The sequence below is a fragment of the Nannobrachium achirus genome (genome assembly GCF_963921795.1).
Source record: "Nannobrachium achirus genome assembly, chromosome: 11".
In the NCBI taxonomy this organism is placed as follows: Eukaryota; Metazoa; Chordata; class Actinopteri; order Myctophiformes; family Myctophidae; genus Nannobrachium; species Nannobrachium achirus.
The window spans coordinates 6,908,821-6,926,232 of record NC_137820.1 but is presented as its reverse complement, the minus strand read 5'-3'; the positions used below and the strand labels follow the sequence as shown (position 1 = coordinate 6,926,232).

The window sequence follows — 17,412 nt, the reverse complement described above, 5'->3', positions numbered from 1 at the left end:
CTGGGGACCCCCTTAAAGTATTTGGGGACCCCCCTGGGGGTCCCGACCCACAGGTTGAGGACCACTGATCTAAAATGCCAAGGCTTTACAAAGAGAGGAAAGAATCGTTCCATATTCCACGAGCTTGTTAAACAATGATTAAAAATATGAGCGAACACAAATTATCTGACTCTTTGAAGCACAGGCGGGGTTTCACCCAATCATCACAATCTAGCATTAATGACTGCATACTTCAGCAGGCACATTCATTCATTTTCAAAATGTCTCGCTTCAATGGCTTGACAATTTTCTAATGTAAATATTTGAGCGTGGGATGCCTCGATGCAAAGGAAAATCAAGCAAGTGTTAAATACGCACGAGCCGTACTGTACCGTAGGTGTCCAAGAGGCGGTAATAGTTCCAGCCTGAGAGGCATCATTGCTATGTGTTTTCACACTCTACTCAGCGGATGGAGCAAGGTTTACATTTGCGGAGCAGCTGGATTTGTAAAAACATCGGCCCCGTTTCTATTTACTCTACTTCGGCCAAAAGCGTTGGTGCGTTGGAATGAGTCGCAGTCGTGAGTGGATTGATGATATGAATTACAACACGTCAGAGAACGTTCACAGGGGAATGTGTGTGGGTACAGGCTCCGTGTTATGGTAGCTAACATAACGCACTTGTTGGTGTGAATAACATCGCTTTCTGCAACGCGCGGGTAAATCCACGTGATTACAGACAGTGGTTCTTCAAGCGGGGTCCGGGGACCCCCTGGGGTCCTTAGCAAAATGAGAAACCACTTAGAGGAGGAGTTCACCCCCCAAACATCTATCATTTACATCCCATGAAGCCTTCAATTCTTCTTCTTTTTTCTTTTCTTGCCTTCCTAAGCCAATAATTTGAGATGACCGACGGAGTCTCCGGTAGGGAGGTCAATAGGAGACACAGTAGCAGTGGTGAAAAGTACATCTACTTAAGTACTCTACTTAAGTAAAAGTAGTTATTATCAAGCTCACAATAGCTGTGTATACATGACAGCCTCATTCCAATCTGATCTAAATAAACCCGATTGAAGGTATTGGATCAAGTGTATACATGGGGTGAGATCAATCCGATCTGGTGTTTACATGTGCCCACTTTTAAATCGTGTTGTGACGCAAATGATTAAATAGATCGCATTTCCCTGTATCCATTAATAATAATAGTAATAATAATGGAGCCTAAGCAAATACACAGCCCCACCAAAGTGAAAAAATAAGCTGCAATGCTCTTTTAATTAGATTATTGGGGATGTGCGTTGTTCTGTATGTATTAGGCCTATATTATCATTATAATCATCATCATCATCATCACGTCACAATCCATATTTGCTCCCGACGGGCGACGGCCCAATGGGCGAGAGGTGGTTGGCATTCACGATAATAAACAAAAAGTAATACTTTTAAAATTGACTCTCTTAGCTATATCCACGTACCCCAGGCCGCTTTAAATATTATTTATCTGATGAAGAATATAGGATGTTTTGCTGGTGGTTTCTTAGGCTATTTATGATCGCAAGAAGACAATTAGTTAGTGGCCAGATCAATCTGACCTGGGCAAAGACGCACAGGAGGATAGATGAACGAGGACGTAGCGTCCAGTCGCGCTAGAATATCTTTCTCTCACCGAACTACTGGAGTTCTGTTTCGTGTGTGCTGTGTTTAGGCTGACCTAGGATCAGGTCTGTTAGCCGTGAGGCCGCGAGATGAATGAATGGCTGTGTAAGTGAGATGATAATGCTGGTCTAGGATCAGTTTAACGTGATGCGTAGCCTGCTGCCAGGATTTGAGACGCGTTGTGAGCTTGTAGATCGGCTATTTTTTGATGAGAAGGCACCCGCGACCGCGTACAAGTTAAACATGTCAAACAAACCGAAAATGACTTACCTCTGCTCTGTAGTTAGAAAGTAGCCTATAAGTATTCCTTTATCCCTGACTTTTGTTTCGATCTTAATATTATAGATTCCTTGGCAGCCTTCTTCTGCCTGTCAATCAGTTAACAGCACGCTGCACGGCTGCAGTGAGTTACATAAAAGAGGATTTTAATAATGATTAAATGGTCGGGTCTCTCGGAACCTTGGAAATAAAAGGATTTCGGGACAACATGTCACGGGTTTCGGTCTGTAAAAAAAGAATGAACGTCGGAACGGGACGGAATCGGACGAGACCGTTACGGGGCCACTCAGGTTTGGTTTTGTAATTTGATTATTGTTTCATAACAGGTCGGAATCGGTCAAAATTTGACGGTCCATTTAGTTTTCGGGACCATTTTTTGGACCTGTGAAGATCTCTAGCCTACGGTTCTTCTCAATTGAGACAGGAGTCTTAGTTGGGACTCGCGTGAGCGCACGCAAACACGCACACTAACGTAGGCAGGCTACACAGATAGTCTGCACATTTATAGATTGATTAAAAAATGCGTTTATAAACGAAATAGATGTGGTGAAATATCACAAAAAGTGCCACAATAAATGGCCAGGAAGCCTGCGCTGAAAGAACATGTCACATTCTAATCGGGTTAGGTGTTTACATGGAAGGATTTTCCTTTTGATCGGGTCGTAAAAAAGTCTAGACCACCCCTCTGCATCCGATCAGAATTTAAATCGTGTTGGTTTTGATCGGGTTTATTTAGGTGTATACATGCAGAATTAGATCGGGTTTATCTAAAATCTTGTTTTTAATACGATTAGATGCGTGCATGTAAACGGGGCTATTGTCTTGCATTGTGAGCTTGCCTTGTAGATCTGCTATTTTCAAAAGATCTGTATTTATTTACATTTGAAAACCTAAAATGGGACATTCTACAGAAAAACTTTTGTACTTTAAGTACATTTTGATACCAATCATTTTATACTTTTACTCAAGTAGTTTGAATTCCAGACTTTTACTAGTAACAGAGTATTTCTACATTGCAGTATTGATACTTTTATTTAAGAAAGACAATTGAGTACTGCGACTGAGTCTCCTATTGACCGATAACTCATCAAATCCCATGAATTCAAGGCTTCATAGAGTGGGTAATTGATAGAAAATGTGATATTTCTAAAATATCACATGGTATCACATCGTATCACACCAGCATTGTAGAGCTGCTATTTTTTAAACGAATCTTGCCTAAGACATGACACGCACAAAATAGGGACAACCGGTTGAAAGACGTAATGTCACTATAATATCACCAGCTAGAAGGTAATCCAATCAGTCCAATGGGGCTTTTAAGCCGTGACATCATTTTGTAGGCAGAGGAGAACTCTGCCCCCAGAGCATTTTCTGTCCCTCGCTATTTCAACAGATCCGAGACAAAAATAACGACTAAAGTATAATTCTAACACTTTCCTTTCAACAACAAAGAGAAGAAAAATGTGTAAATAGTAAAAATAGTAAAAAGATTCACGGAAACTGGGGGCAGAAATTCTCCTCTGCCTACAAAATGATGTCATACTTAACAGCCTCATCCAATAGTTACTGTCTAAAGGGCTTTGCACAAAGGCGCGATTTTCAACCATTGTGTTTTTATTTTATTTATTTTTTTCAGTTTGCTGCATGATTAAAACGCATTGGATTTGGTGTGCAAGGCTGTGCGGAATCCACACTGCGCCTGACTGCGGATCCGAAAAGGAGTCATAAAATGAGTCAATGAGTTTTTACCGCCTGCGACAAGACGCACGAATCGAACTGGGTTCGACCGGGGAAAAAACGCACTGCCGCAGCCACCTGCCGCATGGGAGATCGACAGTTTTTCCCATGCGAAAAAAAAACGTGTCTGTGTGCAACTATACAGATATTCAGATTATAGGATTCTCTCTCTGCAGTCTGCACCTACAGTAGAGACAGACAAGTTGCAGAATGCAGTACTAAATATAATGTAAAGTATCAACCAAGATCTTCTCTTATCACAGGAGCAGAGTGAAGGGAGGGTGACGGAAGGGCACACTGGAGGCACAGGGGAGGGGAGACCAGCGATATATCGCTGACTGAAGTGAATTTGAGGAGTGAGATGAAGAGGGGTGGGGCGAGTCAATCTCAGGTTATGTGCAGAGATTAGTATCGCGGTAAAAACCCCTCTCTCCCTCCCCCATGCTGCGAGGACCCCCGGCGCACCTCCGCCGACCCACCGGGGGGTCCGGGATGTGCCGGGCTCTCGCTTTACGCCCCCCCGATGCTGGTGTTATTGGATTCCGTCCTTCACATGTCATCTCCTGCTGCTAACAAGACGCAGGCCCCCGCATTTCATACAGTAATCACCGCACCGACCACCACGGAGCCTGGAGGGTGTCTGCAGTGTGTCGGGGAGATTGTTGCTGGGAGATTCATGGGGGTCAACCTACCCACCAACCCACCAACCCACCACATACCACATACCAACAATAAGCTCAGTGTGTGAGAGGAGGATCATATGTCCACTTTCTACGTTGATGTGTCTGGACACAGGCTGTCTTAGGAAATATTCTTGGAGTCATTAAAAAAATGCACTTGTGTGTGTGTGTGTGTGTTGGAGGGTTGGGGGAGGGGGGGGGGTGTTATGGAGCTCTGGGAAATTCGATTGTTTTTGTATTTCTTTGTTAACTCAGCATGTGGGTGTGAAGATTGACATCTTGTTTCTCAGTGCTTCTCAAAAACATTTTCGGGTTGTTGCCACAAGACGTTGGTTTTCATAATTTTTCATATGAGGTCAATTATGTATTCGCCATTTGAGCCTCAGAGTTACTACAGGGGGTCCTCCAAATCTTTGTGTGATAAAAAACCTTTTTTATCCTTTTTTTATATTAACCACTTGAACCCTAACATCCACATTCTGAGAACTTTAGCCGAAAATCGCAGATCTACAAGCTCACAACGCCTCGCAGGTGTAGAGGGGAAAAAGAGCAGACCAAGTACATAGTGACAGGTCAAGTTAACTAAAAACACAAATCCAACATAGACTGATGACAGTGCTGTCAAACAATTCTATGAATCTATCTATGAAATCGATGAAAATCTGCATCACACCTTTATACAACATGTAGAGGGGGTCCCTGCTTCATCTCTCTCTCTAAACTAAGGGGTCCTCGGCCTGAAAAACGTTGAAGACCCCTGCTCTAGGTGTCTAAAAGATAACTCCTCTGACCTCCATCCATCAGGCTGGGAGATCTAAGAGGGCTTCGCCCCAGAAGGCTCAAACTCAGCCTTTCTCCCCAATCAATAACATCAACCTAAGTGAAATGGCTTTTTCTTTACGGCCCAGGGAGCTCTAATCCTGTTCATTACATCACGTCAGAGAGCCTCTCTATAGAGGGTATGCTCGTGACATCACTGTTGCTGGAAGTTGTGGGAACACGCCTACTGAGTGGCAAAACACTAATTTCTGCCATTGACAGCCCATACATCCAAACAGAAAAGTCCTATCTGATTGTATTAAACAAAGTTAACTCACCAACATTGCGGCTGTCCTGAAAGCTTGAATTATCCTCTTTCTATCTGCAAAGTTTTTGTTTCATAAAAATCCACCATAGGCATGTTATGAGCTACTTTCTGTCAAGACATTCTGTGCAGGTTTTTATTTTTCCAAGTGTCAGAGTTTGGAAGCACTCGTTTTCTACAACACAACATCCTGCTGCCTCCTGCATTATGTGCAAATTAGAAACAGGTGGTATGCAGGGCAGTTGAGTGATTTGCAACGAACACTTCCAAACTCCAATGCTCCAAGCTGCTCAATGCCACTCAGTCTAGATTAGGGGGGCGGGTCCCAGTGGACGTGCATACCCTCTATAGTGGACTCTGTTGAATCCCAGCACAGCAGGGACGTGCTGGCCATTGGGAAAAGCGGGACAACTCCCGAACGGCCGGTTCATTCACAGCCGGTTCAGGCCGTCCATTAGGAAAAAAAATAAATAAAATGTTTGTTCCATTTTGGGGGCTGGGCAGCCAACAAAGTAAATCGTCACTGTCGGGCAGAAACCTCGTATCTCCAATTTTCAAATGTGTACATATTTTTGCAAAGCAAAGCCCTGCTTCATCATACAAGGCCGTCGCACAAAAGTAGTGAAAACAGCAGATCTACAAGCACACAACGCCTCGCGGTGCGAGGCGTTGTGTGCTTGTAGATCGGCTGTTTTCACTAGTTTAAATCATTTTTAAAATGATAAATACAAAACAAACGGTTTTGGACATACACGGTTTCCACCCGACAACGACGAAATATAACTCATGTAATTGGCCCACTGGCTTGTCACTTTGTCACAAATCTTTGAGTAGCAGCAGCGCTATAGAGAGAGATCTCTCTCTATAGCGCGCAATGAGGGCCTCTCCAACTCTTTTTCCTGGACTGAATCAGGGGCCCAGCACGTCCCTGCACCACAGCCACCCCAGAGTGTCTTCGCTGACAGAACTTCATTTCACTGAAGTCCAGGGGCTTTTGTTCAGAAAACAATTCATGTCACCGAGGGACATTTAAGTGCTGGCCTGCAATAAATATTCTTTAACCTGACCAAGACTTTTTTAGTACCGACGGAGAAATAAATCAGTCTAACATTGTTCTCTGGTCAAAGACAATTATAGACAAACACGACGAAATTCTTAAAGACATCCACAACCCATACTGAAGGTACAGCGGCAAAAATAGTTACAAAGAAAGCAAAGACTTTCTGTTCTCTAAATCAGTGTAGTACATGAAAGACTCTTAACATTCCGGAACCAATATGCCGTGCTAATTTAAAAAAAAACTCTGCTATTCGGCAAAATGACCAATCATCCATAAAAGAGAAACTTTCAGTTAAGTCGTATCCTTTGAATTTACTCTCCACTGTAAAGTGCATGCATCAATTATGATGGCCGCCAACTCATGATTTAGGAGAGACTCTTTAAATGAAAAGGACTTGAAACGAACTCTGCTGCCCTGACAGAAATGAGACGTGGCGTGCAGAGGAAGGAGACGCTCGTTTTCCTGAGTTCCTGAGTCCATCCCGGGTCTTTGAACATGTTTATGTCCCCACATAAAGAGAGAGAGAGAGAGAGAGAGAGAGAGAGAGAGAGAGAGAGAGAGAGAGAGAGAGAGGGAGGGAGAGAGAGAGAGAGAGAGAGAGAGAGAGAGGGAGAGAGTTCTTCTGACCTTCTCCTGTCCGAGCCTCCTCTCCTCTCACACGTGTCACTCTGAACTAGGGTGGCCAACTGGCCATACGTCCAGATTTGGGCCGGACAGTCCGGTGTTTGACCCTGCTGTCCTCCTCCCAGCTCAACCTGTGGCCGGACGCATTATTGTCCGGCTTTTGTAAATCTCCCGTTAGAATACAGGTCTGACTCTGCGCAGCCAGTGCAGTGCCACTATTTAGTGCTCGTTCCCAACTGTTACACTGGACGCTAGAGTCACTCCTCCCACGCTTGTTAGATGCAAACCGACGTCAAGGTTTGCCTATAAAGACGCCGAAATGAAACGAAATTTAGACAACAATGGAGCAAGGTCAATAAGTTAATAAAGAAGCACAGAATTGACGATTATTATGCACTTTGCACTGCTGTGTGTAACGGGTTGATGTCAGCAAAGGGAAGCTGGGAAGGTAGGACGCAATGACATGCTTTGACTGCCTGACAGGCAATGACTCAATGTGCTGAAGGTTTTCCTCTCCTCTTATTTCTCCCCCGTCGGATCCCTAGCCTGTTCCCCTATTGTGAACAAAATAAGTGCAGCTGCAGCAGTACCCATATATCCACAAGTTTCCCCTTCTCTTCCCCTCTCTGTTATATTATTTCTGATATGCCAGTCATGTGGATTCGATTTCTAATGGGACAATTTAACCCAAGAATAATTGTAAAAAAAACTATACAGTGTAGGCCCATCATAAAATAACATAATTCATGAAGGGTCTTTGGGTGCATACATAAGGGAGGTAGGCTACCCAGTCTAAGTTTAAACCACTTAACCTATTTTACACTGTATAGGCTATTCAAAATAGCCGATCTAAAAGCTATGATCTTGATCTAGTTTTTTCAAAAAGTGTACAAATCTGAAATAATATGTGGATCCCTGGCTGGCACAAACTATTTTGAGAAGGGGGTCCGTGACTAAATTGGCCTATATCATTTTGGGGGTCCCATATACAGCGCGCCCCGGAAAAGTGTCCTCCTTTCTGAGGTCTTGCTGGTGGCCACCCTACTCTGAACTCACCATCTCCATTTAGATCTGACCCACACTATCTTCTGATCCACTATCTGGTCTGCCAGTCCAGTGGATCTCAAACCTTTTCAGGCCGCGACCTCCAAAATAATCATATTTTAACTGGGGACCCCCCACCCTGACAAGCAATAAGAGTTGAGGCATTACATTTGTATAACATAGTTCTTTTGTGAAAATAGCCGATCTACATGCTCACAACGCCTCGTGTTGCGAGGCGTTGTGAGCATGTAGATCTGCCATTTTCACAATTTTGGCCTCCAATATTTGACAATTTGGCCAATGTTTAATTTTTCATTTTAGAGGTATTAAAAAGTCATTAAATTGTCACATTAACACCCTGTTGAGTGAGAAAACAATGTTGCACATCAAGATACTCATCTGGGGACGCCCCAAAATAATGTGGGGACCCCCCTGGAGATCCCGACCCACAGGTCGAGAACCACTGCCCCTGCAGGGAATTACAATAGGTCCACTCCTCTTTCCCTAGTCTACTCCAAAACTCTTAGCGAAAATAGTCATTCTACAAGAGAGAGAGAGACAGAGAGGGATAGAGAGAGAGAGAGAGGGATAGACAGAGAGAGAGAGAGAGAGAGGGAAGGAGAGAGATCTTACCGTGATGGCCAGCAGTTTGCCATAGGTGAGATGAGCTGGAATGTGGTCTGGTTTGGCTTTCAGTGACTCCTGGTACCAGTGCTCTGCCTCCGCTAGCTTGTTGAGCCTCATGTAGGCCTCTCCTGTGACGGGAAGAGGTCAGAGGTTAAAACCACCCCTTCCTATTGGTTTACTGAGGCATTATATTGACCTTTGACCCCAGTGGATTGTTAAACTCAAAACTTTTTATTGTTTTATTATTCAAAAGGCACAACAAAATCAGAGTGTCGGAGTGTGTAAAACAAATGTACCCGTTATGGCAGGGGTTTTCAAAGTGGGTGACGGTGACGGGGCACCCTGGGGTGCCGCGACGGCAGTCCAGGGGTGCCGCGAGATCATTTGATAATGTTTGGAATTCATTTGGACACTTGAAAAAAATATTTAGTATCATTTTAAACTTGAAGTACAAAGTTATTTTCAGTCAGTTCCAGCCAAAATGGCTATTATCTCAACGTTTTCCTCGCAACATAATCACTAAAATATCGTCACTGTCGGACAGAAACCTCGTATCTCCAAGTTTCAAATGTGTACGTCTTTTGGTAAAGTAAAGCCCTGCTTCATCATACAAGACTGTCGCGCAAAACTAGTGAAAAAAGCCGATCTACAAGCACAAAACTTGTGTGCTTGTAGATCTGCTGTTTTCACTTTAGTACATTTTATAGATGATAAATACAAAATGGTTTTGGACAAGGGTGTCAGGTGGACAAGGTTTCCACCCGACAACGACGATATGCTATAAATATAAGGTGCTGGGAGTGAAAATTATAATGTAGGGGTGCCTCGGATTAAAAAATATTTATTAATATTTACAAAAAAAAAAAAAAAAAACGTTTGGGAACCCCTGCGTTAGGGGTCCATTCTCCTCTAACCTCGATTAGAACGTAGTGGATTCCGAGGAGCGGGTTAAATTCGGCAAATTGCTAAAGCACCGTATTTGTTTTCCAATGTTTAGATCTGGCCCAGCAGAAGTGTCTCGGGAACAAAGGGGATCGACGACGACGGCGCTCGATTACCAAAAGCAAACAGTTCACACGTGTTCAGCGACGGACCTGTAAAAATAACGGCCGCAGATGTTTGGGTTTCTGAGGTGTTTTGAGAGAGTTCAGAGGGAGGCTCACAGGGAAACATCAAGACGTTCAATCACACATGTGATCTCTGGTGTTGTAATGAGAAGCCGGTAACACAACTATCAACAATCTATGAGCCTGAAAAACTTGGATTTTATTACAATTATTGTATTAATTAATAGACAAAAACCTACACTTTTGACGGATGAATTAGTTTTAATTAACTTCTATATCGTCACTGTCGGGGCAGAAACCTTGTAAAGTAAGGCCCTGCTTCATCATACAAGACTGTCGCACAAAACTAGTGAAAATAGCAGATCTACAAGCACAAAACGCCTTGCGGTGCGAGGCGTTGTGTGCTTGTAGATCAGCTATTTTCACTATTTCAAATCATTATTTAAAATGATAAATAGAAAACAAACGGTTTTGGACAAACAAGGTTTCCACCCGACAACAACGATATATGAAAAGAACATTAAAGTTATACTATGTAACTTTTTCAATTAAACAAATCTTAAATTTGATCTAACTATAAATCAATAAAGACCCACTCTGTGAATTTCAGCCCCTAAAGCCTTCTGTAAGTATGTTTTCTATGAGCCGGGCTGAGGTCCGGATTTCGCGGCAAAATTACGTCATATGCATCCTTCCGTAAACGTTGTCTCCCGGATCATACACTACCAGCCAATCACAGCGCGGATCATACACTACCGGCCAATCACAGCGCGTCTCCGTCTTCTCAGGAAGTAGCTTGCCTCAACAACATTGTTTACTCTGGTGTGGGAGTCGTAGCCTGTATCTCCCGAACACCTGGTCGTAGAGGGACGCGAGACCCCTCTACGGATGCGCAGGCGGATGCAGTGGTCTGCGGCACCCCCGGGTGAAAAACAAAAAAAGCAGACGCGACCGCGTTTTCTGTAAAATACCTGCAATACCGTTACTGACCCGTTGTTGAGCAACTTACACAGTATAGCTTTAACTTTAATTAAAGTGAAGGGGGAAAAAAAGAGTCAAAAATAGCGGCTCCATCAATCACAAGAGCAACATTTTGTGTTTTGGGCTTGAAGGTCGGCTATTGTTTTAAACACAGATCCTGGTCTGAGCTGGGATGTGAAGCAGATGACACCAGTATCAATAATGTCCATGATGTTTCAAACATCACCCCTCCTCCTCGTCCTCTCACAGCATAGAAACTCTGCCTGCCAACACCTGAAACAACAAGGACTTCCCTTTGATAGCCTCCTCCCTTACAGTCCTGCTAGTACAAGAACTTTGATAGCCTCCCTTACAGTCAGTCCTGCTAGTACAGGAACTTTGATAGCCCTCCCTTACAGTCCTGCTATTACAGGAACTTTGATAGCCTCCCTTACAGTCCTGCTAGTACAAGAACTTTGATAGCCTCCCTTACAGTCCTGCTAGTACAGGAACTTTGATAGCCTCCCTTACAGTCCTGCTATTACAGGAACTTTGATAGCCTCCCTTACAGTCCTGCTAGTACAGGAACTTTGATAGCCCTCCCTTACAGTCCTGCTATTACAGGAACTTTGATAGCCTCCCTTACAGTCCTGCTAGTACAAGAACTTTGATAGCCTCCCTTACAGTCCTGCTAGTACAGGAACTTTGATAGCCTCCCTTACAGTCCTGCTAGTACAAGAACTTTGATAGCCTCCCTTACAGTCAGTCCTGCTCGTACAGGAACTTTGATAGCCCTCCCTTACAGTCCTGCTATTACAGGAACTTTGATAGCCCTCCCTTACAGTCCTGCTATTACAGGAACTTTGATAGCCCTCCCTTACAGTCCTGCTATTACAGGAACTTTGATAGCCCTCCCTTACAGTCCTGCTATTACAGGAATTCCACAACATACAGGCCAGTAATTATAACAGGCACAACACTGCAGAAACAATATTTGAACGGTGATTAGGGAAGGAGGGGTGGCTAATGCACTGCATACGTGACAAACGCATTAACATTTAACGTGAACTTGTAACAAGGTTTATGAAGCCTAGTAGACCAGTAAATTAAACAATATTTCAGCTATAGACCAGAGTGCACTCTCTACGGATCCTCCAGAGGATTGGGAGTGATTGTGTGCCTGATAATAATCTTTGGAAAGCAACAGGTTGCCAGTGACTAATCACCATTTGCTGACCTGTGGTGAAGTGAAAACAACCGCCCTTGCCTTGTTATGAATGTCTGGTGTAACACTGTGTAATAATGTCTGTGAACACATGTCACACAGACATGTAAGTGGTGTCAGATTTAAATCCCCACTTCCTCGTGTGCTGGACGAGATTAGACCGACGATGACATTATTCAGGTCACAGCAAAGTCATGGGTTGGGCTTTGCTGCATGTCTCTCCCCATCTCTCTCTCTCCCTGTTGCCTGTCTGTCTCTACTGTCGGTACTTTAACTATTGAAAAATGGCAGATATACAAGCTCACAGCGCGGCACCGAGTGCCGCGCTGTGGGCTTGTAGATCTGCTATTTTTGAAACATCTTGAAACTTTGTGCATTTTAAAAAAATATTTCAAATCCTAAGGTTTTTTGAAAAACACTATGTTGCTACTGTATGTCAGCAGTGGTGCTCAAACCTTTTCATGTGAAGGACCCCCAAAATTATATGTACTAGACCTTACCCGTTCGAAGATATGTGCTCCAAAATATGTGCAGAGTGTGGGTTGTGGGGAAAGTTACTGTGGTGCGTGCGTGAGAATATGTGGGAGCATCATAATGTAAGGAGCAGCTCATGGAGGAGTGTATATTTATGATGCAAATAATTTAACAGCAAATTTAGGTGAATAGAAGTATGAATGCGCTTGCTCCACATAGTTTTTTCATACCCGTTGGAAGATGAGACACACATCAAACGCACCTGGTAAAAGCGAGAGAGAGAGAGAGAGAGAGAGAGAGAGAGAGAGAGAGAGAGAGAGAGAGAGAGAGAGAGAGAGAGAGAGAGAGAGAGAGAGAGAGATGCACATTCCTAACTGTGAGAGAGGGGTGTGTGTGTGGGGCTACAGATCCCATGGCCTGGAGGAACGGACCGTAACCATGACAACAGGCAAAGAAAACGCTAATAAACAGCTTTAATTTGGGAGAAATGAAATTCGGGCTCCGTCACCGTTGGTATAATGCTAATGGCCAATACCATGTGAACTTTGGGATCAGTTGCTGAAGCGAGTGAATAGATAAACGTAGATAAGCGTGAGCGTTAGAGCGTTAGAGCGTGAGTGTGTGAGTGTGTGAGTGAGTGAGTGAGTGAGTTTGGTGGTTTATCTGATAGATTTGGCCACAGACCCCCATCTCAAAATATTTCATTTCAGGGACCCCCCAGAAGGAACATTTGAGTTACAAAATGTTCACTTAAAAAATACATATATTCAAAGATTTGCACACATTTTCACGACTATTCAAAAATAGCAGATCTTGTATATCTGCTATTTTTTTTTTTTTAAGTATAAAATAATTAAGGCCCCTCCACCTTGTGCCCAAAGTAACTCAGTCCCTCCTTCTCCTCCCCCTTGTGACGCCCCTGCAAGGATCCCAGACCTCGGGTCAGAAGAACGTCTCTCTTCCCACAGACAGAGCTGTGATAGCAGTTCACATCTGGTCGACATTTGGACATAATCCCAACACCTCTGTCAAACTGCATCTGACTGCAATCTACTGAGTCCCACTGTACAGGAGTGTGTTTGTGTATGTACTGTACTGTACAGTAAGAGAGAGAGAGAGAGAGAGAGAGAGAGAGAGAGAGAGAGAGAGAGAGAGAGAGCGAGTCTGACATTTGAATGACATGATTCAGTGAGTGGAACTGGGGGTCAGTTGAAATGGATATTGTTTTTAGAAATCAAAAAGTCAAATCTCTGCAGCTGTTTTCTCACAGCTGTCATGTGAGGTGTGAGATTATTCTACTGTAGCGAGGAGAGCAAATTAACTCCTAGCGTGCCGCCGAAAGTCCAGCGTCTGGGAGCAGAAGCACTGTGTGGAATGGTGTTGAAGGGTGTGTGTGTGTGTGTGTGCGTGTGTTTGTGTGTGTGTGTGTGTGTGTGTGTGTGGAACGCGAGAGGATGAGGTGCACCAAGTGAGTGCACGGGCGGCCCGAACGGAGAAAAATCTAACGACGACGACGGTGGACGGGAGGCCTAACTGCCGTTCCAGCCCCGAGGATGCCCAGAGGATGCCCCGATGATGCGTTTCGCCCCAGATCCCATAGTCCAGTGTTTCTCAACCACTGTGCCTGGGGACCTTTGGTGTGCCCCTGAGAAGAGTCAAGTGTGCCCCTTGAAACTGCTTGAAAGCCAGGATTGTATTTATCATTTTAAAAATGATTTAAACTAGTGAAAACAGCCGATCTACAAGCACACAGGCGAGGCGTTGTGTGCTTGTAGATCTGCTGTTTTCACTACTGTTGTGCGACAGCCTTGTATGATGAAGCAGGGCTTTACTTTGCGAAGAAACGTCCACATTTGAAACTTGGAGATACAAGGTTTCTTCCCGACAGTGATGATATTTACACCCCCGTATTATGTTGGTGTGTCCATGGATTCTTGGGACATGAAAAGTGTGCCCATGCAGAAAAAAATGTTGAGAAACACTGCCATAGTCCTTACAGACTATGGGATCTGTAGTCGGCCCATAGCCTGGATGGACTGTGGGTGGAAATGACGGGTAATCTGGTATGGCCCTGGACTAGTTCACAAGTAATTAAGCTTTTGTATTTGTAGCCATGGAGGCTACGAATACAGCACAGCGCAGCGCAGCACAGCACAGCACAGCACAGCACAGCACAGCACAACACAGCACAACACAGCACAGCACAGCACAGCGCAGCGCAGCACAGCACAGCACAGCACAGCACAGCACAACACAGCACAACACAACACAACACAGCACAACACAACACAACACAACACAACACAACACGACAGAAAAGCACTCATACCTATCATGTTGTAGAGGCTCTGAGGTGCAAATTGTCTTGGCATTTTCTGTATTGCTTCTTTATACACGGAGAGGGCCTCCTGCAGATGAAAAGCACAAGGAGAGCTCTTTACAAACACGGAACAGAGAGAGAGGCTGGTTTCAAGCAGCCTGTACACAACGCTGACACTCACTGAATACACAGCGTGGAATCAGGGGGTCAACGCTCTGAAAGGGTGGCTAATACAGAGCATGGAAGAAAGCTTCTATCCTCATTAGTTAACCAATTTAGAACGGGTACACATTATTGTGTATCATTATTTTATGCTTTAACTATTGAAAAACAGCAGATCTACAAGCTCACAGCGCGGCACCGAGTGCCGCGCTGCGAGCTTGTAGGTCTGCTATTTTTGAAAAATTGTGTCTTTTGAATCCTTCTAAGTTTTTTTGAAAAACCTATGTTTCTATGTCAGCAATCTGGCCGGCTATCGTCAAAGAAAAGGTCCTTTTCACTTAACTGGAGCTCAGTTAGTCTGTTCTTGAGAGACTACAATGTCAGTTGTTCTCAAACCTTTTCATGTGAAGGACCCCCAAACTGATATTTATTCGGCCGCGGACCCCCATCTCAACATATCTAGTTCCAGGGACCACCCATTAGCAAAATTTGAGTTGCAAACGTTCGCTTTGAAAATACATATATTCAAAGATTTGCACACATTTTCACAACTTTTTCAAAAATAGCAGATCTGCAATCTCGCAGCGCGGCACTCGCGCTGCGAGCTTGTATATCTGCTATTTTTCACTGGTTAAAGCATTCAATAATTCTAGGCCTAAATGGGTTTTAAGAGGAGTGCTTCTCAAACGTGCTCATGCCAAGGGACCCCCGAGGGACCCCATACTGAAAAGATGTTGTGGCCAGGATAAGAGAAAAAAGCTGCCCAAACTTAGCAGAAACATAGCAGATTTCCAAGCTCTCAACGTGTGTAGAATGGATCAAATTGGGCTTAAAGGGCCACTTCACCTCTGGGACAACCAGATCTTATTTTATTGTTGTTTGGGACACGATCAAAACAATGCTGAGCTATTCGTTAAATCTGTGTTTTGAGATATTTCAGTATTTCAGCATGAATGATGATGCATTTTGCATCATATGAGTCATCGTGCTGCATCATATGATGCAAAATGCATCATCATTCATGCTGAAATACTAAAATATCTCAAAACACAGATTGAACACAAAGAATAACGTAGGACTGTGTTGATCTTGTCCCAAACAACAATACAATAAGATCTGGTTGTCCCAGAGGTGAACTGGCCCTTTAAGTGTTTAAACTCTTGTGGCCTGTTGGTGGCCACCTGTGACCCCTTCAAGGACCCGTGGGAGTCCCCCTGACCCTACTTTGAGAACAGCTGAACTAGCAGTGTCACACGTGGATTCTATAGAACAGATCTGGATTGGGAAACCCATCTGGCTGCGCAAAACTCACGGCCGGACTACACCAAAAAATGTGGGCATACGCGCGTACTGTCCGTGAAGAGGCTTGCGTATGCGTAAACGCTCCAGGCTACACCAAGGAGGGAGTATATGTGAGGAAGACCAGATAGTCTGTGTACAAAACGCATACGCGTGGTTAAAAAATAGAACCGATCCTTTAGGGAATGCGTATCCGTGGTTCGCGCTATCCGTAGGCCTGGTGTAGCCAGCTGAATTGATATACATTGGATCTATCCAAAACGCGCATACGCGCGCACGACCCGCATACACACGCATACGCACTGACGCGCGCGAACCGGCTTGGTGTAGTCCGGCCGTAAAGTGACTGTTGACTGTTAGGGATGGGACGATAAGCGATATTATCGTTTATCGTGACACATTTAATTTATCGTGAAATCGTCCTCCGTCATGCACTAGGATCAATTCACCTTTTATTTGCCAAGCTGCATATCCAGTACCATTTAAACCCTCTATTGGTAAAACGTACTTATAATATACGTACTTGATACAGTTACCAAGAAATAGCAGATCTACAAGCTCACAAGCTTGTCACGACACGTTGAGAGCTTGTAGATCGGCTATTTTTGGGGGAAATATTCCGCCCCAGGATAATGGATGTTTTGATTATCGTGATAATATCGCAAATCGTGATTTCTTTGCTCACAATAACCGTGACATGACATTTCCATATGGTCTCGTCCCTAGTGACCGTTACCTCCTGGTGCCCCTGCTCGTGCAGCAGTTTTCCCAGGTTGTACAGACAGCTGGTGACGGAGCTCTTGTGCGCGTGCGGGTCCTTCAGGTTCTCGTCAGGAATGTCGGCACAGGTCAGGAAGGTGTGTTTGGCTTCGTCCAGTCGACCCTGGTTCATGAGGATGATGCCTGTATTCAAGTAGGCCGCTGTGATGAGAAGCAAAGAGCAAGACGTTGTGAGGGGAAAGCCAGGAGTTGTTATCATTCTTTTTAATTAAAAATAAAAAAACACCATAAGAAATAGACGACCATAGTCTGGCACTGACACTTTTCATACTTCATTTTGTTTAGACTAGGGCTGGGACTTTAACTGATACATTTAAATTAATTATTAATTAGAGAGAATTAATGCAATTACA

General features: G+C 44.1%; 1 protein-coding gene across 1 annotated transcript in view; it reads right to left on the bottom strand.

The window, feature by feature from the left end:
• LOC308293684 (protein O-mannosyl-transferase TMTC2-like) overlaps positions 1-17,412 on the bottom strand; it is a gene marked incomplete at both ends in the record, with an annotated part of 228,975 nt that overhangs the window by 46,586 nt on the left and 164,977 nt on the right. The window contains 3 exons of the mRNA XM_080736279.1: positions 8,779-8,900; positions 14,828-14,906; positions 17,016-17,200. Coding sequence (XP_080592405.1) covers positions 8,779-8,900; positions 14,828-14,906; positions 17,016-17,200 — 386 coding nt within the window. The remainder of the gene's footprint in view (positions 1-8,778; positions 8,901-14,827; positions 14,907-17,015; positions 17,201-17,412) is intronic.